The 22,066-nt window shown below is 35.2% G+C and overlaps 3 protein-coding genes across 12 annotated transcripts; 1 reads left to right on the top strand and 2 right to left on the bottom strand.

Moving 5' to 3' along the window:
- The first annotated feature begins 902 nt into the window (after positions 1-902).
- Positions 903-6,044, top strand: LOC105629658 (Pseudouridine synthase family protein). Of its 2 annotated transcripts, XM_012211272.4 has the most exons (10): positions 904-1,265; positions 1,458-1,514; positions 1,820-1,897; positions 2,274-2,327; positions 3,384-3,466; positions 3,771-3,870; positions 3,965-4,027; positions 4,630-4,809; positions 5,472-5,532; positions 5,636-6,044. In XM_012211272.4, exons 1-10 carry the CDS (start codon positions 1,011-1,013, stop codon positions 5,731-5,733), a joined length of 1,029 nt encoding a protein of 342 aa, XP_012066662.1. In that variant the 5' UTR covers positions 904-1,010; the 3' UTR covers positions 5,734-6,044. The 2 variants fall into 2 exon arrangements, with proteins under 2 accessions (XP_089578646.1, XP_012066662.1); XM_089722520.1 differs by lacking the exon at positions 2,274-2,327 and having other exon boundaries at positions 903-1,265.
- A 120-nt stretch (positions 6,045-6,164) lies between these two features.
- On the bottom strand, positions 6,165-11,952 carry LOC105629657 (DNA-binding bromodomain-containing protein). 3 transcript variants are annotated; one of them, XM_020677567.2, is made up of 9 exons: positions 11,778-11,952; positions 10,817-11,451; positions 10,620-10,697; positions 9,966-10,209; positions 8,984-9,077; positions 8,575-8,625; positions 8,290-8,428; positions 7,236-7,667; positions 6,165-6,773 (listed from the first exon to the last, which is right to left on the bottom strand). In XM_020677567.2, the coding sequence occupies exons 2-9, from the start codon at positions 11,429-11,431 to the stop codon at positions 6,576-6,578; spliced, it is 1,851 nt and encodes a 616-aa protein (XP_020533226.1). In that variant the 5' UTR covers positions 11,432-11,451; positions 11,778-11,952; the 3' UTR covers positions 6,165-6,575. The 3 variants fall into 3 exon arrangements, with proteins under 3 accessions (XP_020533226.1, XP_020533227.1, XP_012066661.1); XM_020677568.3 differs by lacking the exon at positions 11,778-11,952 and adding an exon at positions 11,594-11,716; XM_012211271.3 differs by lacking the exon at positions 8,575-8,625 and having other exon boundaries at positions 11,778-11,949.
- Positions 11,953-12,597: 645 nt separating this feature from the next.
- Positions 12,598-20,921, bottom strand: LOC105629656 (uncharacterized). 7 transcript variants are annotated; one of them, XM_089722499.1, is made up of 16 exons: positions 20,766-20,843; positions 20,539-20,607; positions 20,272-20,367; positions 20,148-20,189; positions 19,879-19,956; positions 18,833-19,076; positions 17,984-18,229; positions 16,171-16,386; positions 15,809-16,012; positions 15,169-15,563; positions 14,764-14,967; positions 14,513-14,605; positions 14,316-14,423; positions 13,855-14,199; positions 13,632-13,712; positions 12,598-12,899 (listed from the first exon to the last, which is right to left on the bottom strand). In XM_089722499.1, the coding sequence occupies exons 3-15, from the start codon at positions 20,356-20,358 to the stop codon at positions 13,632-13,634; spliced, it is 2,343 nt and encodes a 780-aa protein (XP_089578625.1). In that variant the 5' UTR covers positions 20,359-20,367; positions 20,539-20,607; positions 20,766-20,843; the 3' UTR covers positions 12,598-12,899. The 7 variants fall into 7 exon arrangements, 6 of the variants coding, with proteins under 6 accessions (XP_089578625.1, XP_020533280.1, XP_020533281.1 ...); XR_016321212.1 differs by adding an exon at positions 13,493-13,552 and having other exon boundaries at positions 20,114-20,607; positions 20,766-20,921; XM_020677621.3 differs by having other exon boundaries at positions 20,114-20,367; positions 20,766-20,921.
- Positions 20,922-22,066: the final 1,145 nt, after the last annotated feature.

Here is a 22,066-nt window from a genome sequence, read left to right as displayed (position 1 = left end):
ATGCTTAAAAGGTTGAATTTGAATGTTCATAAATCGGTGGTTTGTAACTTGCTCCAAATGCAGTTACACATTCCAACATACAGTTTAAAACTCCTTTGAAGGCTCTACATGTCATATTACCCCCTCGTTTGGAATGAATCAAATTTTTGTATTTGGTATGAAGGGAAAATTTTATCTAGACTGGGGTCTATTGTTTTAATCATGGATCAAATTAATGAGAGTAAGATTTTTTTTTTTTAATTGAAAGTAGAGTATTTTTGGACATATCAGGGAAAAAAAAGAATGAGGTTAGATTTTTTTTAAAGAATTTTACTGTCGTTGATTTGGTTCATAAACGTAGCAATAGATTTGGTTTAGGCAAATAATTTTTTTGGTATGAAATAAATGAAGAATTTAATTGTACGATTTGAATATTTTTAAATTAAATTTTATCAAAAAAATGAAATTTCTTAATAAATTTTATAAGTTTTCATGTTATTTCAAAAAATAAAAATAAATAAATTTCAATTTTATATTTATTTTAAATATAAAATTTATTCGTAAATAAATTTTATATTTTAAATTTCTTTATATCAAAATGAATTATGTTATTTGAATTGTGGATGAAAAACACACATCTAAAATATTTATTAAAAATTAGCAAAATTGATTCTATACCGTGTTTTAATATATCTGAAAAGATGGTGTTTTGAAAAACAAGATTCCAAACATATTTTATTTGCGATGTTTTGGAAAGTAAAAACAGATCAGATTAAAAGTCATTAGAATTTATTATAAAAATAAATTTTATACGTATACTTCACTAGTGCAAAATGAAAAATTAAAAATGGTGTTTTTAACAAAATGAACGTAATGCCAATCAGGCTCTAAGCCCATATTTGACCTCGAGATGATCAGCCCATATTGCCGCCTGTATCTCCTAAACCCTGAGCGGTCAGTCAGTCACTCACGCAAAGCTGTTTGGAAGCCACGAAAACGGGTTGCCGGAAAGCACACAGCCAAAGCATCAAATGACTGAAAACGTAAAACACTGTTTAGATACTTCTGTTGCATCTCTTGACAGACCTTCCAAGATTCCAAAAACCCAAGACCTCACCGTCGACGACGAAGACGGAGAAGAATTGCAGGAATCGGGTGTTATTGCTCAATTAATGAGTCCAAATCCTAGACTTCAACGCTATTTGATTGCTGTTGAGTATATTGGTACCCGATTCGCCGGTTCCCAGAAGCAGCTGAATTGCAGAACCGTGGTTGGGGTCCTTGAGGTGATTTAAGAAAAACTGTGACTTGTTTTATGGTTTACTATTTGATTTTCTAGCTTCAGGAAGTAAATCTTTTTTGAATTGCATTCATTTTTGAATGAGAAAAAAAGTTCAAGTAGAACGAGATTGATTTTAGCATGCAAGTGACAGGAGTTGATTATGTAAATTTATCATTTTTTGCAATGTTAAATGCAGGAGGCTTTTCATAAATTTATCGGCCAGCCAGTATCAATCTCCTTGTCTAGTCGAACTGTAAGCATATTTCTTGCTGCTTTTAATATTTCGTTTGTGGTATTAGGATAAGACTATAGCATTCAGACTTTGAAAGGGGTAAAAGAGGATGATCATATTGAGGAATTTCAAAAATTCAAATCTTAGTGTAGAAGAAATAATCTAAATCACTTAAGAGAATATACCTATTTGCCATAATGTACAATAGTGGGACAAATGTTGCGTATGCTATTGGTTTTCTATTATCACAATTTTTTTGTTTCCTATTATCACAATTTTTTTTTCTTCTGGGCTGTGATATAGATGCAAAGTTCCAACTATTGTAGGATGCAGGAGTACATGCCTTGTCGAATGTTTGTCATGTTGATGTTGAACGCATAAGCAAAAGGAAGCCGGGTGAAGTGGTATGTTGTGTGCATATTTGTTTTCTAATTTATTAACTTGCTGCTGAATATTGTTTTGCATCTGGTGTTGGTAAAGATCTGGCATGGGGAGAGCTCCCTTCCAATGTTTGTATTTTTGGTATTTATTATTAATCGTAAGAAATTTTATGTGTTTGTTTAGCAATGACTGAAAGCAAGATATTTTAAATTGCTTATTAAATCTTTGATTTATTAAATCTTTAGGGAAGTGTCAAGATTACCACACATACATGCACATGCATGCTCACTTGCACAGCTGGCAATGTAATTTACTTTTCTTATGAGTTCATTGGGGCTTTTTTCATAATACTTGAGCTGACGATTATTTTCTGTTTTATGATTTTTCATGAAAATATAGTTACAGCCACATGAACCATCAGTAGTTAGAAGAGCTGTGAACCATTTCTTGCAGGTGTGTTTTCTTTTTTTTTTTTAAGGAAAAAAAATTGGTTCGTGGTGTGTCTTCTGATGTTTCTTTTGTTCAAATGAACTGTTGGCCTATGCATAGTCTCACTCTCACCGAGTTCTTGAATATATTGCATTAGACTTATCTTTATTACCTTGGCTGAGTTTTACTTTGCTAATGATACTGTAGTCAAACAGAACTAACACTGGTGTGTGTATCTTATGAATATTTATATATATATTATGCAAATCATGTCTCAATTTCTGCCTTATTCAGGGTACGTTTCGGTTCTATACATGGTTCAAACCTTTTGGCTGTTTCATAGCATAATTTCCAATGTAATGTTTTTGATTAATGGTTCAAGTCACATGTTGAAAAAATGCAAGGTGTGTTTAGGCTGTTATATGTAAGTTTAAAATTATTTTTAATAAAATTTACATGTATATGTAGACAATCTCGTGGTAAACCACAGAATTTCATCATAGATGGATCCCATCTATGGCTATTTTATGGATTTCATGAGAAAATAATTATTTGGTGCTTCTTTGGCCTCACTTATGAGCATTAAGTTACTGGGTGAATCACAAGTGGAATGAATCAGTTCATGATGTGGCTTAATCATGATGCAAAACCCAATTTGCTCCCTTTCTGTTGCCTAAGCACGTTCAAAACAAGGGCTTGCTTTCTTTACTGTAAAACATTTGTGCTTTCATTGTTAACTATCAACGAACTGCTTACAAATGTTTTTTGTTTATTTGCACATTAACCTTCATGTTACTTAAAGTGGCCTTTTAACCCAGTGATTTTCAAATGTGAAAAGCTGCTGCTCTATGCTGCTGATTGTTTTTGTCTGTCAAGCTACGTGACCTTGTGTTTGTTTTATATCTGTTGAAACTTAGTTTTTATAACACTGAGTTTCCATCATGCTGGGTGCTGTATAATTATATGAATAGCCTGTGGCTTGATCTGATTCAGTTGTCTGTCCATGTTCTAATGACCATGTTCTAATAATGATGTACTAACATTCAAAGAGCCTCGCACATTTTCATTTGGGTTTGTTAGAAGAATGAAGGTGATATTACAGTGGTTGATGTTCGATGTGTTCCAGCTGATTTCCATGCGAGATATAAAGCTTGCGAGCGCACGTAGGTATTAATAACTTTTAATTGTTTTTTAAATTGCATGATGTATTCAGGCATCCATAGATTAGCTGATTTGATGATGCTTTTAAGTGAAGACTTGTGAAGGATGAATATCTGCCAATATCCAGTTAGGATTATGAAGTTTGTGGAGGATGAACTTTGATTAGATGCCATATGTATTGCTATCACATGCCACTACCCTAACATGAGTTCAGTTAGATACCAAAAGGGTGCTATCATGTTCCTTAATATACTAATAACTTGTACCCCAGGGGATAAATGTTTTATGTCACTGAAAAAAAATTAGGTATTTCTACCGACTTCTCTCTGGACCGGAGCCTTTGTCTACCTTCGAGAAAGACAGGGCGTGGCATGTGCCTGAGGAGCTGGATCTTGTTGCTATGCAGGTTAGCTAAATATTATGAACATTTGCCGTAGATTTACTTTACTCGGTCATTAGTTATTTGGCTACTGAAAAAAATAATGTTGATATTCATGCAGGAAGCATGCAAAGTTCTTGTTGGACATCATGATTTCAGTTCATTCAGGGCATCTGGTTGCCAGGTTTTTCCTTGTCTTGCAGATAGCTTTTTGCCTTCTTCGATATCTTTATTCACATGAAATGGTTTAGTACTACTTTGTGTTGAGCAAAGATGCTTTATATTCCAGAGGCTTTTCAGTATGCAGAAAATTAATTAGCATAAGCACTCGGCACTACCTAAGTTCAAATAGATACAAGTTGGTCTGCCTGTGGTTTAATGCTTGAAAAGACATGATCTAGTTTTGGTTGCGAGGAGTACAATCAAGCTTCTTCAGTACTGATTCTTATTCCTACTCCTAAGCGATTCTAGAACTTAAAATTAGATGAAGAAAATTTCTTTTCGACATTCTTATTCTTTTTTTAAAATTAATTGTCTTCTTTCTGTGGTTCTCTTGCTTAAAATTTTGTAACAATTTAAGGATATTTTCAAATATCTGCTACTATTTCATGGCGGTTGGCATTTGTGATATACCACAATTTGTTGAATGCCACCTTCTTTGCTCATGTTCTGGATCCTGTTATGTCTTGCTCAATTTTTTTTCCGAGATGTTAACCTAAATCCTATGATGGGAGCTGGCAAGCATATTCCGAAAAATATAAAATTTTGTAAATAACTTATTGACAGGCAAAATCACCAATCAGAACTTTGGATGAACTTTCTGTTCTTGAGGTGGCTTCAACACTGTATTTTCCATCTACAATGGCAGGAGGCTCCTATGGTGAGATTGAATTAGGGTTTGGGATGAGGAGAAAACACCATTGCTATGTTGTAACAGCACGTGCCCGCTCCTTTCTTTATCACCAGGTTTGCATCAACCTTTGCAGGTGTTTTTCTGGGCCATTCTATAAATCTCTTTGTCTGAAGTTGCAGCTTCAGTTGATTGCACTGAGGGTGCTATGCACTATAGATGAGAGCATTTGCATGATTTACTGGATTTGTATGCATGCTCATGTCTCGAAGAAATCAACTCTGTTCCATAAATATTAAAGGGAAAAATTAACTTGAACCAACTTCTTTTGTAATCTTTGTTACAAGCAGTTTCTTTTATAGCTCACAACTTCACAACATTTTATTGGTGTCTCTGAATTGCCATTTCATTTTGTTAAACTTGATCTAGAAACATCAGAAGTGCACCCACTGGAATATGCTTTCAAATCATCTAACACCATTAATACACTATTGATGTAGTAACAGTAGAAAATGTTGCATGAGAAAATTTTGCCCCATAAGAAATTATATTAGGAGTTATGATTGTAAGATTATTGTCATTCTATTAACATTTCCACTGGTACTTGGTAGATTGTGGGGGTTAGTTTTGTTCATTCTTAAATTGTCTCCTCTGTCTTGTTGATTTCGACCTTTTTTTAGCCAATGGCAATATTATAGAAATGTCTTCAACTTTGGATAGTTATAGTTTGAGCACTTTCTGTCATTTGCGGGCTTGAAGTTCATTTCAACCTTTCCAGGTTCGACTGCTCGTTGGTGTTCTCAAATCTGTTGGCACTGGAAATCGAACAAGTTCAGATGGTCTGTATCTCTCATTACACGCATGTCTGTGTATGTGTAATATGTTTCTGGATATCCTTATCATGTCTGAAACTTATTTTTCCATTTCATTAATTCTATTCAGTGGAACGAATACTGAACGCTAAGTCTGTGACTGAAGCAAGTCCCATGGCCCCAGCTTGTGGTCTCTACCTTGGACATGTAAAGTATGATCTACCGTGACTGGCAGTAAATTAGGGTTTCTTCAGAAACATCTCATGAACTTCCGCATTTGATACATCAAGGATTTTTTGTTCCGCAGTGATGCTTCCACTGCAACTTTAGAGCTGAGTACAATGTAACGTAGGGTTGACATTATCTTCTTTGCTTGCTGGAGGTCTCTTCAAGTTTGTTTTCAAAAGCATGTAAAACATTGTCATCTATTTACTGCAATTTTCAAATCTGTAACAATATGCGTTACTTCAAAGTAAAAACACATGGACACAAGGAAATAGTGGCATTTTTGAATCAAGAACATTTTGTTTCCGGCACAACATGGTTCTTCAATTGCGGCCTTATTTATAGTACCAAAAAATTCCCCAAAAATAAATGAAATTTCAGGGATCGGAATTTTATTTTTGAGAAATCCTTTTCGAGGACTGCATAACGATGAGTAAAACCCTAAAAGAATATAATCTATTTACAATCGCACAAACTGCTTTTTGCCGCAGTACAACCCTAAAAGAATTCTTGCTTAATATCAAGTGATTACAACTTCTAACATTGATGTATACAAATTACAATTGCAAATTCCTGCAACCACCAAAGGAATACCAATGACTTCGCAGAAAGATTACCTAAGTTGCGTAAATTAGGGTTGAATTTTTAGGCCATGAGGTATGATTCCACCCTGTTCCAAGATAAAACTAATTATCCTCAGCTGAGAAGCATCATTTATAACTAGGCATTTCACTTTCACGTATGATCTATGTCAGACATGCTGCCTTGTAATAATATATTAGATCTCTGTGAGCATAAGGTCACCTCAGATCCTTTGTTGGACAATGTGAAGTTACTTAAAGCACCTACTTCATCAAAGTTTCAATAGCAGCATGAATAGAACTTGTACGATCGGAACCCTCATGTCGAACCAATGAGTGAGGCCCGCTCCAGAGAGACTTATTGTTGTCAGGAAAGAGACTTTTGCACAAACTGAAAAGCATGGGATTTTCGGAACGAAACTTCTCAAACATTTTATCCTTCTGCTTTTGTTCTTGTGATTCCTGTAAAGTACAACATATCATGAAATTTTACACAAATATAACAACAACTAAGCATTAATCCCAAACTAGCTGGGGTCGGCTACATGAAGTTTTATACAAACATAAAAGCAAATAAAACAGAAAGGTTACATGAGAAATATATGCAGGAGAAATTTTTTTGTGCCTCCTGTAAAATTTTTTTCGATCAAGAGATATGTGATGCTTTATACCCATCTATATCTTAAATTTTCTATTCCTAATCAGCCAAAAATGTTCAGGAATAGGTATCCTTAGGTCTGCCGACAAATTTAACATTTACTCTTAAGATCTAAGCAAAATTACCCATTTCTAATCATTTTGGCCTCAATACATCCGAAACATACAACAGTTAATGGATTCAAGGAAGCTTGCTTTAGCCATGAAAATTCTAAGCAAGACTTTTTCCATGTGCCAACATGAAAATTAGTTTAGAAAGTTAATTACCTTATCCTTACTTCGCTGAACTGCTAGAGTTTTGTCCTCATGCTGGCCTGTCATACGTCCTTTGTCAGTATGTATTTGGACTACCAAACCTGTGTTATCTGATAGTCCAGGCTGAGATTGTTGATTAGGCTCCTCTCCCAATCTATCAGCAAACCCAGATTTCTCTGATGTTTCGACTTTCCCTTTCTTTTGAATCTCTGTCTCATCCTCCTGCTCTTCCTCCTCGTCTTCCTCCTCTTCCTCATCATCATCGTCATCCTCATCCTCTGCCTCATCAGGCTTGTCCTTAACGGTGCTGAACTGCTGCTCTGTATCTTCCATTTTCACGTCCTGCCCCTTTCCTTCCACTTCAGCATCTGCATCTGGATCTACTGATTCATCCATATTTGATGATGAATCCTCACCACCAGGACTCTCAGTTAGAGGAGATCCCTTTAAGAAGAGAGGAGGAAGAGAGAAAAGCAGGTGAGGGAGAGTAAATAAGTACAAATTCAATTTTACCATAGAGAAAATTACTACAAAGGTAACCGAGGGGGCCCGACTTTAACACAATTGGAAAATCTTTTTCAAGACAAAATAAAAGAAATGCACGGTCGCTTGTATACCTGTAAAATGCTGCCAATGAAACCAAATATCTAAACATAGTCAGGCATCTAATTCTTCTCACTTAAAGGCCCTTTTGTTCCTTTCCCTTGACAAAAATCCAAATAGGGACAATACTTAAAACCTACACCAGAAACTCCTAAGTGTCTTCTCTCGCAATCTCATTCTATGTTAAGAACAAAAAATTGGCAGTAAGCTTCCACGTCTAACTGATGCATACAAGTATGTAACTACCAGATACTTATAACACGGTCAAGGGAAAAAAAAAAAAAAAGATCTCATTCAAAATTTCAGAACATATAAGAAATATTTGGTGCATATCCAAGACCATGTCAAATTGGGTATGGCCAGAAGTACAGAACATGGATGCTATAAACACAAACTTAAAATACACTCAACTCATAAAAGGTTTTATGTAACTAATTATCAGTAAAAAAAAATACACGTGCACCTCTTGCTTTGACTCTTGAGCAAGTTTATTATCAGAAACTCCAATTTGACCTTTAGCAAGTCGAGCATTCTCCTCGCGCTCCCTTCTACGGCGCTTTAGAACACATATAGCACATAGGCAATCAAGCTTATGGCGCCTTCTGCAAAATATAAGTAATTGTGAAATTTAAAACTAAGGAAAATTCATGATTTGGGAAGAGAATCGCATAACTGTTAATATAACATCTTGTAAAATCAAAGACATGGCCTCAGATGAGTGAAGGGAAGGAAAAGAATGTGTGATGACCTATGGCCAATCTGGAGCCTGCCACTTTCTTCAAACTGGTTAGCAAGCAGACTACACCAAGCATATTTGGAACAATGAGATTCTAAATCAAAATTGCAAGCATGGGAACAAGCCTGAAATAGAGTGCAGTCTCAGGGGACCAGTAGTGAAATTAGGGAAGGGGAAAGGACATGAGAAAAACAATTATTATATGCTAATTTTAATGTCTACTCACTGTTTCCTGTTGGCCTTATCTGTTATTACTATGTCATCACCATATAACCCATATGACATCTAAAAGTTGGATAATGAGAATCTAGGAAGTACAATAAATTTGAAGAACTCACAAAATATTCAAAGAACAGCGCATGAAAATTCTAATATATCCTATGCATTAACAGAAAAAGAAAAAAACATGCAGAGAATATACCCATGACGTTTTTTGTTCTTCTGTTTATATTGACTAGTTTTACCATGAACTTGACTAGAGGCTCCATTATCTTCCCCTTGAGCACCTTCAGCACCTGGCATGGCAACAACAATTCTAGTCAGACCACCATAATAAAATTATGCTGAGAAAACTTGAACCAAGTGGCACCTTTTATCCAACAACAAGTGCATATTTGCCTAAAGAATCCAACACAAAAAAACCATGAAAAGGAATATGAATCAGCAGCTTCAACCATCAGCAAACAGTACAGACCCAACAACAAACAAACTGCCTTAATTACTAATTGATAAAGGCCTTGAAAGAGGGAGATAAGTTTGAACATTGAACAAGGGTTGGTTTTATGGCTTTTGGGGATGAAAGAGAGGTTAATTTGGATGCAACCTAATTATGCAGAAGAGAACTGATGTAGCATGAACTGTAGCTCCAACGACATATAATTTGAGAGTATATATGTTCCAAATAACAAAGTCCATCAACATTAGCCCTTTCTCAACACTGTTTGGACCATACAACTCATGCTTAAGATCCATGTGAGCAAGCAAGTAACAATTGTATATGCAAATTTAATGGACACAATTGTATCATACACAAACTTCCACGCCATTGATAAAAGTAAAATAACTAGATATATTCATAAAAATACGAAAAACTATAATTTTTATTTTTTTATTAGGTCCTAAAATAAATTCAGTAGAGAGAATGCAATTCTTTACTCCACTAAGATGCTATGTAAGACTTGGGGAAAGACCAAGTATCTATAAGGTTGGCAACCTTGTCTCCATCAACTATTTGAGTCAATATGATAAACAAGCTTCATTAGCCCCTTTTTGGGCTCTCTTTTCTTTGTCCCATAGAACAAAACAAGAAGCAAAAGCAAGTTTACCAAATAAAGCCGAATGACAAAAATAAAAAATTGATTTGGTTGAGAAAAAAAAAAAAAAAACATACATAAAACTCTCACCACTGGAACCTCTTGACTGTTCAGTGAATAAACTGGCTGCGGTCCAATACTTCATAAAATTCTTCTTCACCCGCCTCATGAGGTCCAAGATGTAATCACCTTTATTGTTATACTTGTAACAGTTGTCCCAAATGTATTGAACATCTTTGTAGACATCCTCCGAGTTCATATACTTATCACCCTTCTCAAGATTGCTGCATATAGTTCCAAAGTCCATTGGCGTATCAATGATGTCAAAATAATCCTGGTGTAAAATCCCCACCCAAATTAAAAAAGAGTAGACATCAGTTCATTTAATGAAATAAACACATCAAGCAGTGAGGCATCTCAAAGCAAAGGACCATTATCCTAAGAAAATAAAATGCATATTGTTGGTGATGTACAATTTTCATCTATTAATTATATGGTACAGCAGGATGAAAGGAGAAGAGATTCCTAAGTGTATGCATGAAGGTGGCCATTAAATAGAAAGATATGAAGAAAATAATGCACCGGCAATCATTCATGACAGACTATGACCCATATGAACTTAGTCCCCCATACTCATCAAAGACAAGCAGCAGCCAGTGCCAAGCTAATTCCAAGAGCTTTGTTATGCTAGAGGGTGATAAATGTAATGTTGAAGTCCCTTTAGAGTAAGCTACTCATACTTACAGGTATTCCAAGAGCTTCAGGATTCACAGGAACATTGAAGGGTTCAGCTGCATCCATTTTCATAATCTTCTTAATCACCTAAAATTATAACCCAAAAAAAAATTAATAAGCAGAAATCAGATTTCAACCAAAACTCAGAATAACAAAGTCAACAGTAAAGTAGTCAAAAAAACAGAAGGAAATGAAATCCAACATACCAACAATGCAGAATCTAACTCTTGCTTACTATATTGAGATTCCTGATGAGGCGTGCTTGGTTCTTTTTGTTGTAAACCCTCATCCTGTATCATTACAGTACCACCACTTTTCTCAGCACCCAATCCACCCAGCACTTTTGACGACTTAATCTTTATACTCCCAGGTTTCTTTGATACATTCCCAGAAACATTTGTTTTCACTTCAGACAGTGAGTTGCCAGTATCTTCTATTTTATCACTAACCACACTTTGTTTCTCCAAACCCAATTGTGGGCTACTCTTATCAGTATCGCTATGCGATTCTAACACCTTCGAAGTCTTGAGCTTAACCTTAACACGCCCAAACGACTTCCCTGCAGTCTTATCAATCGACCCATCAGGGTTTATACTTGCAAGATTCAATGGCTGATCTGTACCAGTAGAAGAAGGTGTATCAACCTCCATTGCAGATTGGAACTCTTCATTATTATCATTATCATTAGTATTATCATCAAACTCATCTGCACCAGAATTATCTTCCCTATCCAAATTGACTAGGTCCACAACTGCCTCATTTGTGGTAATAGCAGGAGGACGTTTTTGCTTGCCTTTCTTATTCCCTCTCTTTCGCTTCATATTCTACCCACCTTGCTACACTGCACAGAAGACCAAACAAAACAATAATAAAAATCTCATAAAATCTAGACTTCAACAAATTTTCAGAAAATTCAAATTAATTACGACTAATTTGCACGCCATTGCTTTACATTTACAAAAAGGAGAAAAAAAAAAACTAACCCATTAACATAAAAATTCAAACTTTAGTTATTGAATAATGTAAAAGACGAAACTTTTTGAAGAGAGGTTACAAAGGGAACCCCAAGCAGTAAACGAACAACAATTCAGTTTTCCATAACAAGCAAAACCGTAGAATTTCGTTAACGAAAATGGATTAATTAATAGTGGATAAACAGCGCCATACCTTTTTCAGATTTAAACGAGATCGCTGGGCTAATAACGACTACATACAGAAGATTCGAAGGAGGGAAACAGAGGTTTACGGATTTCACTATTTTTTTACGAGGTTTTTAAGCATACATATGAATTGGGAAATTGAACTCTTGAATTTGCTAAGCGACGTCGTTTCCTAGCAATCGGTTACCAGTTCTCGTTATAAAGGGGTGGTTTACTCCAACGACAGAATTGGTTTGATCGTTTTGGAAGCTATCTCAGCATTTGTTCAAACGACATAATATTTGAAATAGTTTATTTATACATTCCTTCCCTCTATAATGATGATTGAGTTCAACTGCGAATGAGGAAAGTCTATTTTTAAAAAATGAGGGAACCTAATTAAACATTTGTGGAATCTAATGTTTGTTATTTACCAAAATAAGAGAGTCCTATCATATCTATTTTATTGTGAGGGTTTAGTTTATTAAGCTTATTAGTTAAATTTATTGTTTTTTAGTTATTGGTAATCTAATGGGCCAAAATAACGCCGAATAGATTTTTATAACTCGAGCTGAAAAACTAAAACTCTCTCCTCTAACTAAATCATACCTGATTGGTTTAATCAAGCTTTAATTTGATGTACCCTTTAAAATGGATTTACCTTGGTTGAAGGAAAAAGAAAATGAAATCTCACCAAGGTAATTATTTCCCAGTATTCAAAAAACAAGTCCTGAAATGGATTGTTTCGCCCTCATATTTATGTACTATCTATTGTATCACATCCATACAATCGTTTGTGCATAAAACAGAACGAGTATAATGTTGTAAACTCGATTGTGAGCTTGTGGTGGTAACAAGAATGGCAAAAGTACCATCTCAACTATATAAAAATTACACCAATTACATAAGTTCCTTCATATAGAGAGGTGGCTCTCACTGGAATTTTCATCCTTGTGAGAAGATGGAAGAATACTCGGTGATCAGAAATCACTCCAAACAAAATATATAATGCTTGTTTTGGAGTGAAAAAATTACTACCAACAAATGCAACAAGACACAAGCGGTGTGAGTAACACATGATTTAGAGAGAGAGAAAGATGGTACAAAACAAAAGTCAGGTAAGTCTGTCGAGCATCATGCCTCTTTAAACCTGCACACAGAACACGAACACAGCTAAAAGTTAGAACTGATGTAATTAAGTTAAGGGCATTTTGCAGGACATTTTGCAGACAAGTTCTAGACGACGAAGTTCAGTAACAGGTGAAGCCGTACTTTGTTGGGCAAAGGAGACATACACATCCTTTTGCCAGTTACCATATCTAGTCCAGTTCAAACCGTCATACCCCTTCCCTATCCCCCAAAAGGCATTCTTCATGCATAGTCACTGTAGATACTTTTAATTTCATTAATATATGAAAGAAAATATTGGCTGAGCCAGAGCAAAAGAAAAAGCATAACAGAATTTGAATATTATGAATTATATATTACTTGAATGTTTATATCATTATATGCCGAGTCCTTCTTTCACAGGCCCTTTTTTGCCTTCCCAGTTTGGTGTATTATTTCAGAAACAAATGCAGAAATAAGGGAGGTACAATCAAGTAGTTTATGGAAAACACCAGCTGAATTTTTGAGTTCACTAGATCCAAACCAAGACCAATTTCATGATCAAAAAATGAGAAATATATTCCAGTTCATGAAGAGAAAAAAATTGAGTTCTGAAAACATGAGTTGAGACTTAACTCCATAGTTCATTATGATTTGATGTAGTCATCGAAACAAAAATCTTTGAACTCAATTTTTCTGTGAACCAATGCATTCCGCAGGGTTAATAGAGCTACTGAACTAAAGTGCACAAAATTCGAGGATATGTTGACGTCACCTAATTAAATCTAACTGGATGACTTGATGAGGATGAGTGTACTCGACCCTGCGGTGCATCCTCAAGAGCATTATCAAGAACCTATCAGGAATGAACAAGCAACATCAGGCTAAAGAAAAACTTACAATCTAATTGACCAATATTTATAGATTCATTCTTTAAAATAAAAATAAAAATAAGTAAATAAAAAAGGAATAAAAGGAAAAATAATACCTATACATACCTGTTTTGAACCCAAAGCATCCATTTTGTCAATGAGAATCTGCATATTTGAAGTCATCCTAGCTATCTGGTCTTCCAGGGATGCATACTTTTGTTCCATGGCCTCCATTTTATTCAACATCTTGCTTACCTCTTCGTTAGCTGATCTTTTGGCCTCCAAAACCATCTTCATAAAAGTACTATGACTAGGTTTTCGGCCCCAAAGCTCAGTAGGGGTGGGACCCAACCCATACATGCGTGCATCGCCACGTCTGTCTTCTCCCATAACTTGGCAGTAGGTATCTGCATATTCACTGCTGTCATTTGAAGTCTGCTGTTTCTGAGTTGCTTGTTCACGGAGTTTTGACTGCAATGACGACCCAAGTATTTATTTTACACTTCAAGTATTGACCAAACAAAAATATGCCAAATAATGAGATTAAGATAAGCAATGAGATCGCAGTCCAGTTTGTTAAAACATACTATTACTTCTGCAGCTCCCTTATCTACAGGTTGTCCATCCTTACGTGTACGGGTCAGGATGTATAGCTCTCCTCGGGTTGGTTCCTTTCCATCAGACCTCTTTGCTCGCTATCATTAGACAATGCAATCAAGGGAATACATTTGCATGTCAAAAATAGCCACCATGTAGAAATATAAGTTCCAAAATTATAGCTTACCTCCTCCTCGCGAATCCTTGCAAAGCTCTTTGATCCTGCAGCATGGGCAGTCTTCTGCTTTGCACGGTTGGCCTTGTTTTTAGCACAACGTAACTACAAGAGGCATAAGTAAGCTTCATATTTCAGTTCATAAGAATATCAAATCAAGTAACACACAAATTGACATAGCCATTGATATCAAAGTAAAATGTTGACATAGCCATTGATATCAAAGTAAAATGTAAGGTGTCATAACTGTTGCCGGCACATACCTGCACCTCTTCAGAGTTCCAATGGGCTACAAGGGCTGCCCATTGATCAGGAAGGATTCGTTTATTACAGTCCTTCAGACGCTCTTCATCAGTTGAATGAGGATTATAATGATCAGCTTTCAATTTTGCTTTCCAGTTCCTCCATTTTGATGCAAGGGACTTCATGACCCAAGTTTTGCACAAGGGGTCAAGGTCAAACTTTGACTATGGCACAAAAAGGAAAGGAAACAATCAAGGAGGAAAGCAATATAATAATTATAACAAAAATAAAAATGATGAAGATATTATTATTATTATTATTATTATTATTATTATTATTATTATTTGTTTTCTTTCAACTTAGGACATAATAACACTCCCACACTATACTTTTATCACATAGAACAGAATGCTATTTTCAAGTACCTGCACAAACTGCCACATATCCTCTTTGCTCGTCTCCGGCATTGCTGACCAGTCCAGAAAATTAAGTGGCGCCATATTACCATTTCGTGCTACAGTGCCCAAGAAGGAAGCCAGCTTAGATGCTTCAGCGCCAACAGGCTGTCCTAGCTCATTGATTGGGACAAAGATCCGCTCACCATCGGGCATGTCCAACATGAAGCGGCACCGAGTGGGGCCTCGAACCCTCCTCTTACTCTCATGCGTGGAACGCTGAGACCTAAACTGTGGGTTGTGACTCCCAGAGGGCAGCTGAGGGAGTAAATGATCTGAGGTCAATGGGATTTCGGCTTCAGGGGCTGCAGAGTGCCTATGCATATGCCTTCTCGCCATCCTACGAGCATCTGAATGTTGCATGCCTGATAATCCCACACAAACACCAGAAAATGAAAGGGTTAAGAAAACAACTACATGAAAATAAGAGCACAAAAGAATAGAACTTTTTCCTGAAAGATGCATGTAGAACCTGAGCATTTGTATTATCATGATTATTGACTTACATTGCTTTTGCTTTTGTGACTTCTAACTGTTATTAAAATATATACAGATCAAAATCCAGGAAATATTTTAATGTGCAATATTATAATCTTCAAGGATATCAAACCTGCACTTGAGATATCAACAATAGGCAGTGGCTGGGAGGGCTGAGGATGCCCAATGCTTGCCCGAGGCTGATGTGATTCACTTGGTCGCTGGCTATGCAGGTGATGTTGGGGCTGGTTCATGCTGAACATTGGATCCACAGAACTCCTAGAAGGAAACCCATTCTGCGTCATGGCACAGTCTGTAGGAGGGAAAGGCATTTGTCCTACAAAATAATCAGGGCCGAGAACTACACTTTAACTTTTAGAGGACACAAATAATTGGAATGTCACTGTAGAAAAAGGATAAAATGTAGATTTAGTGAATGGAATTTGAAGCAAGAGGTGTTGTATTTCCAAAAATGACAATATAGACATGTCATACCAGCATTGCTAAAATCTGCACCAATATGTGACTGAGATGGATGTGGCTGGCCAGTGCTCTGTTGTGGTGGCCAAAGATAATATGAGCTCAACTGGGGCTGTTGTGGCTGGGAATGGGTTGAACCATTCGCCATAGAGACAACTGGTTGCTTGGGTATCTGTTTTTCCCGCTCCATAGGAAGAACAGTAGAAGGTGGTCCTCCTCTGTGGGAATGCCCTGCAAGAGAAACGGCTAATGGATAACAGTTGCAGGTGAAATCAATACCTTGTAGAAACAAGGACTTTTCTCTTAACTTGGTTATGAAGCGTCCGACTAAGTTAGATAACTTTATGAAGGCAACCAAATAAATATAAATTCCATAAAATAAATGTATCATTGGGCACATTACCACAAACACTCATGACACGCAACAGCAACAAATTAGAGGAGGAATAGCATTTTAAATCCCATGAGTTTAACCTAACTACCAGTTTTCCTCTGTTTTTACTTTGGCAACATGAAAGAATTTCTTTTGTTACTAGTTTCTTGAGAAATGCAGTGAAAATTCATCAAATTAACATTATATCTTTAATCATAGTAACCACAGATCAGAAATCTCCTCCCAAAGCAATAAATATTGAAAGCATCTAGAAACATTCAGTTTTCCTTTTTCAGAAAAGGGAGAAGAGGAAGAAGAAATATGGGGTGGGGAGGAAGCGAATCCAAATACCAGCATTGAAGCATCCAACAGACACCAATAACCCCTGATTCAGTCCAGATAGAGGCTACCATCAAGATGTCAGAAAACCACAACAAGATCATTGCCTACCATCAACGTCTAACTCAGATAAGTCATTCACCCCATAGCACACTCAAATTTCCACATCTGGAAGGTTCAGTTCAGCCTCTTCAATCTGATTTCACTTGCTATGATCCAAGCTTCCAGCTTTAAAGCGTAAACAACAGTTGTTGCATAGTTCTGAAAGCTTTGTCTAACCTCAGCTAGCTTTGAGAGAAGTACAGATCTCAAATAATTCTACTACAAGAAAGTAAAAAATTGAGCTTGTACATCACAACCAAAGTTCTCATAAAAACTTTGGACACGCTATGCAAAGACAAGGTATAAGATAAAAGACATTCCATAAAATAAACATAAAAAAATTAATGATATCACACGCTGGGCAAACCCTCAAATAATACCACCCTAGAACTCTCAAAAAACATTCCAACAATAACATCAAAGTTCCAAATAATGCTGACATGGAGGTTGAAATTTGTGTAGAAAACCAAAATTTTCCCATTTAAGAAACAGAAGGTTATCTGCATGGAAGTGGATCAGAACGTATCATATAATTGGAAAAGAAGTTGGAAATAATCAATAATTCATCCTGGCTTTGTTTTATACACTCAACAGAACAGCTTTATGTCCATTCAGAATTCCACTATAGCCCTCTGTTTTCATTTTAATTAGCCAGTACATAAAGGAAGCAATATTTTCAAAATATTGCATAATGATTAAAATGCTAAATGTGTAATTTTTTGACAATAACACTCATGAAAGAAATGACTTTACATTCAGAATTTATTTAGATGGGTTGAACAATGGCAAGTCAGCAACAACGATCATTAAAAAATATATATATAATAATAAATAAATGCATAAAACGAAGAACTTGTTCTTGGTGCAACTCTGCTTTAAATTTGATATCTAGCCCAAAAAAAGGGCTTAATTATTGCAACAGAAATTAGCGCCTTGCTTAATTCGTATGCAAGACTTGAATAATTGTGAACCTGGCAACTATTTTTGTTATTGAGAGCTTGAGGCACAATCTACCTGCATAAATGCTATCCGCACCCGCCTGGTACCGGGAAAATTGTGGCACTTGGTTGTTACTCGACTGAGGCTGATGATAGTGATAAGGTTGGGTGTAATTTGATGGAGGCAATTGAGGCTGGCTGCCACCAAAATTATTCTCCTGCATCTGAATGGTGTTACTTACTAGACGGTTCACTGTAGACATTGGATCATGTCTGCTATATCTCACAGCACAATCACCAGAAGGTTTTAACTGAGAATGACCTACAAAAAGAAAATATGTAAATGAAAACTAAATGAAATCAATATATCATGATGCATGCCTTCAAGACTGGGACATCAAGATACGAAGAGTGTCCCCATTGCACAAGGTATTATATCTTATTTATGGTATTCATAGAACTTTGCAATAGAGAAAATACGATTCAGCTTATGATAAATACTGCAGGAAATTTCAGTATAGATTGATGGAACAATAACCATAAACTAACAGGAAAGCTTGAGATACCATGGACAACCTAGCAGATTTAATAATTAAACCATCATGAAGAAGGAATAATTAAATGCACATTCATTGATAAGAAAGCAAAGAGTCGGCCAAAAAAAAGAAAAAAAAAAAAAAAAAGAAGAGAATTATAGATGAAGGTAAAAAATCAGGCCCTGCAACTAATCTTCTATAAATAGCTAATTTTTTCTCCCAAATAAACAAAACACAGTGTACAATGGATACATGTTTAATGTTTTTGCCCCCTCTTCACTAGCGTTTTATACAAAACCTGAGCCTTGATCCATAAAATTTTTGTCCAGAAGAATTGTGGGAGGCAAGTCAAGCCAAATCCAGAAAAATCATAATCATGAAATTCATACCACTAGGCTTCTTCATTATCTCACTACATAGCCCTGCTGCTGTCCAGTATTTCATAAACTTCTTCTTCACTCTCTTCATAAGGTACACGATATAGTCACCCTTCTTGTTATATTTACGACAATTCTCCCAAATGTACTGGACAGCTTTATATACATCTTCTGAGTTCAGGTACTTGACACGATTTTGAAGATCGCTACATATCGTTCCAAAATCCATTGGTGTATCTATGACGCTGAAATAATCCTGCTTGCGACCAACACCCCCAGTCCCCAACATGTAAGAGAGAGACAGAGAAAGAAGAATCCGTGTTATAGATAGATTATCATGAAGAAACGCATCATAACTCACAAAAAAAAGGGTATAATAGCATAAGCATGCACAATACCCTGAACAATAACCACTTTGAAAATTAATGCCATAATGGAAATATGAAATAATTATGATTTGTTCAAAGCAGCTCTTTCAGAAATTTTATTTTAAATACAAGGGTGAAGAAAAGAGACAAGATAGTGTATTGAGGACACCGGTCAGATTGTGAAACAAAAAAACAGACAAATGCATTGTACCCTTATATTAGAATGCAATCTTTTAAACTGTCCCTCCCCCCATCTGTAAGAGCCATTCTTTTTCCTTGGCCATAACTAAAACAGCTTCTATGCAATAACAATTTCTACATTTAGTTCTCAGGTTAGTTTGTTCTCTAAATGGTGAAACCACTAAAAGATTCGAGTGTCTGTCTTTCTTATCCTTAGAAGTTGAAAGCCAAAATGAAGCAGTCAATACTACATATCCAAAACAAATGCTCCAATAATTAGCCATGCAACTACAAAATCAACTGATGCAAATGAAGTAACTTAGAGTGCAATGCCTTTGGGCATCATTTTGCCAAATATATTTTGAACATGCACTCTGTGCTAGTACAATGCAGGTACTCCTACAGTCTCACATTATCTTAGGGACACAAGCACAACAATAACATGCCATCTTTGACAACAGAGCACAGTTATCCAACATATATATGCACTGAATAGCAATCCACACTTACAGGTAATCCCTGAGAAACAGGATCCACGGGAGCACTGAAAGGTACAGCCTCGTCCATTTCCATTACCTTCTTAATGACCTTTAAACCGCATAAACAAAACAGAAACTAAACTGTGAGTTCAATCAAATAAAGCCTTTCAAACACTGAACCAAAATAGTAGAAATTCCCTAAAATCCAAAATTCACGAAAAAAAAACAAGCTTTTGACATAAACCCAATAACACAAAAACACATACTGCTAAGGAAGCTTTCAATTCTTTCTTATTTAACCTTGAATCCTGAGCTGGGTGCTTCATTGGTGATAATTCTTTCCTGCTCGAAGAACCCAATCCCTTAGAATAATTAGCAGTGGCATTTGCAGTTTTCTTTGAAGCCTCTAGTTTTTTAGGCCTACCACGTTTGTTAGCTTTTTTATTAACCCTTCTATCAATGTGTGGTTCATCAGAATCACTACTAGCTCCTCCAAACTGCAATCCATCATCACTTTCACCTGAAGAAGAAGAAGAGGAAGGCGAACTAGAGTCCATATCAGAACTAAATTGACCAATCCCATTATTATTAACACCAGCATTATCATAAGCTAATCCATTGTCATTAACATGATCTGGCGCAGATTTTTCCTGGATGTTTTGGCCAACAAAGTTCAAGAAAGCTTCTTCACCAGTATTCTCTAAAGTTGCCGGCTTTTTTGCAACAGATTTTTTGGGGCGTCCACGCTTTCGCTTCATTTCTATTAAACAACAGCAACAAACAAACAAACACTACAATCAGTGATAAAAATTGGAGAGAACAAACGATAAAAAGATAAATATACATATAAAAGAATAACTTGTTAGATCTGCGGCTTTGAAGATAATCTAGAAATTAGGGTTTTGAAGAGAAAAATACAGTGTTAATCGAGAGAGATAAAGGAAGAATGGGCTTGATCGAGAATGAAAGTACTGGTGTGTCCAAGCAGTGTCGCTAAATGGTGTAACAGACGGGCGGTGTTTCGCAACTTGGCAATTTATTGTTGTTAGCTTAAAATTTGTGACGCAAATATCAACAATTGTCGTTGCCATATATAATATAATACAACTTTTTCAGCAGAGAAATAAAATGTTATACACTACTTTGTAAAAGTTTTGTTTAAAATTAAATTAAATTAAGTAAAAAATATTAAATATCAACGGTGGTGACCGTTTAATCCGACTCAATCTCAGTCACAGTTAAAACTTTTGATCTCTTCATGTGGGTAAATAATGGAATCAAATTCGAGAATTCTCCCGAAACTGTAAGTCTGCATTGCCAACTGAGTCGCAAAATATAAATAAAAATATAAATTTATTAATAATAATATCAAAGTATTAAATATTATTAATAATTACGAGATGGCCGACTATTTATTAGATAGAGAATTTACCATCACGTTGATGTTTCTATCTAAAGATGTTTGTCACGAAAGATAATCTTCAAATCTCAATCAATATATATATGTTTACGTTTATATCATAAAGCCATATAAGAGAAGTTTTTCGATACCATGTAAAGCTCTTTTGTTTGACTTTATTATTATTTTTTTTTTTATCTTTTAATATTAATTTTAGTTATTATGTAATAAACTACTCGCCATGTAATTAGGTTACCCTTCAAATTCTCTATTATATCAGTTATATAATTAATTATTTATTTATTTTAATTTTTAAAGCGTGTTTTATATTTTCCAATATTTTTTAATTATTATGTGAAAATATTAATAATATTTTTTTGAGTTTTTAGAATGGTAAGCTTTAATAATAAAAAATTAATAGGTTAGTTTTGTTTAATCACTTTTTATCTTCACTTTTATTTTGTTTTATTTTATATACTTTATTTAATAACCAAATTAGTTAGATTTTGTAATTATATATATAAAAAAAACTTTACGTTAGATTTGATATTAATAATAAATGTTTGATTTTTTTTTCTTCATTATGTTATGTAACATTGGTTTGTTGGTATTAAAAGTTTTAAACATAAGCTTCATGACAAAAATAGTTATTCCCGACGCTTGCATAATAATTATAAGTATATAAGATTAAAAGAAATTGTTCATCTCATCATATATATATATATATAAACAATGTGCAACAAATAAAACTACAAGAATAAACAACATGCAACACGGTTAGAAAAAAATAGTTTTATTTAAAGCAATAAATGCAAAATAA

The sequence above is a fragment of the Jatropha curcas genome, chromosome 6 (genome assembly GCF_041381405.1).
Source record: "Jatropha curcas cultivar XTBG-Jc1 chromosome 6, XTBG_Jcur_1.0, whole genome shotgun sequence".
In the NCBI taxonomy this organism is placed as follows: domain Eukaryota; kingdom Viridiplantae; phylum Streptophyta; class Magnoliopsida; order Malpighiales; family Euphorbiaceae; genus Jatropha; species Jatropha curcas.
Note: the sequence above shows the minus strand (reverse complement) of the source record. Positions and strands in the feature narration are given on the sequence as shown.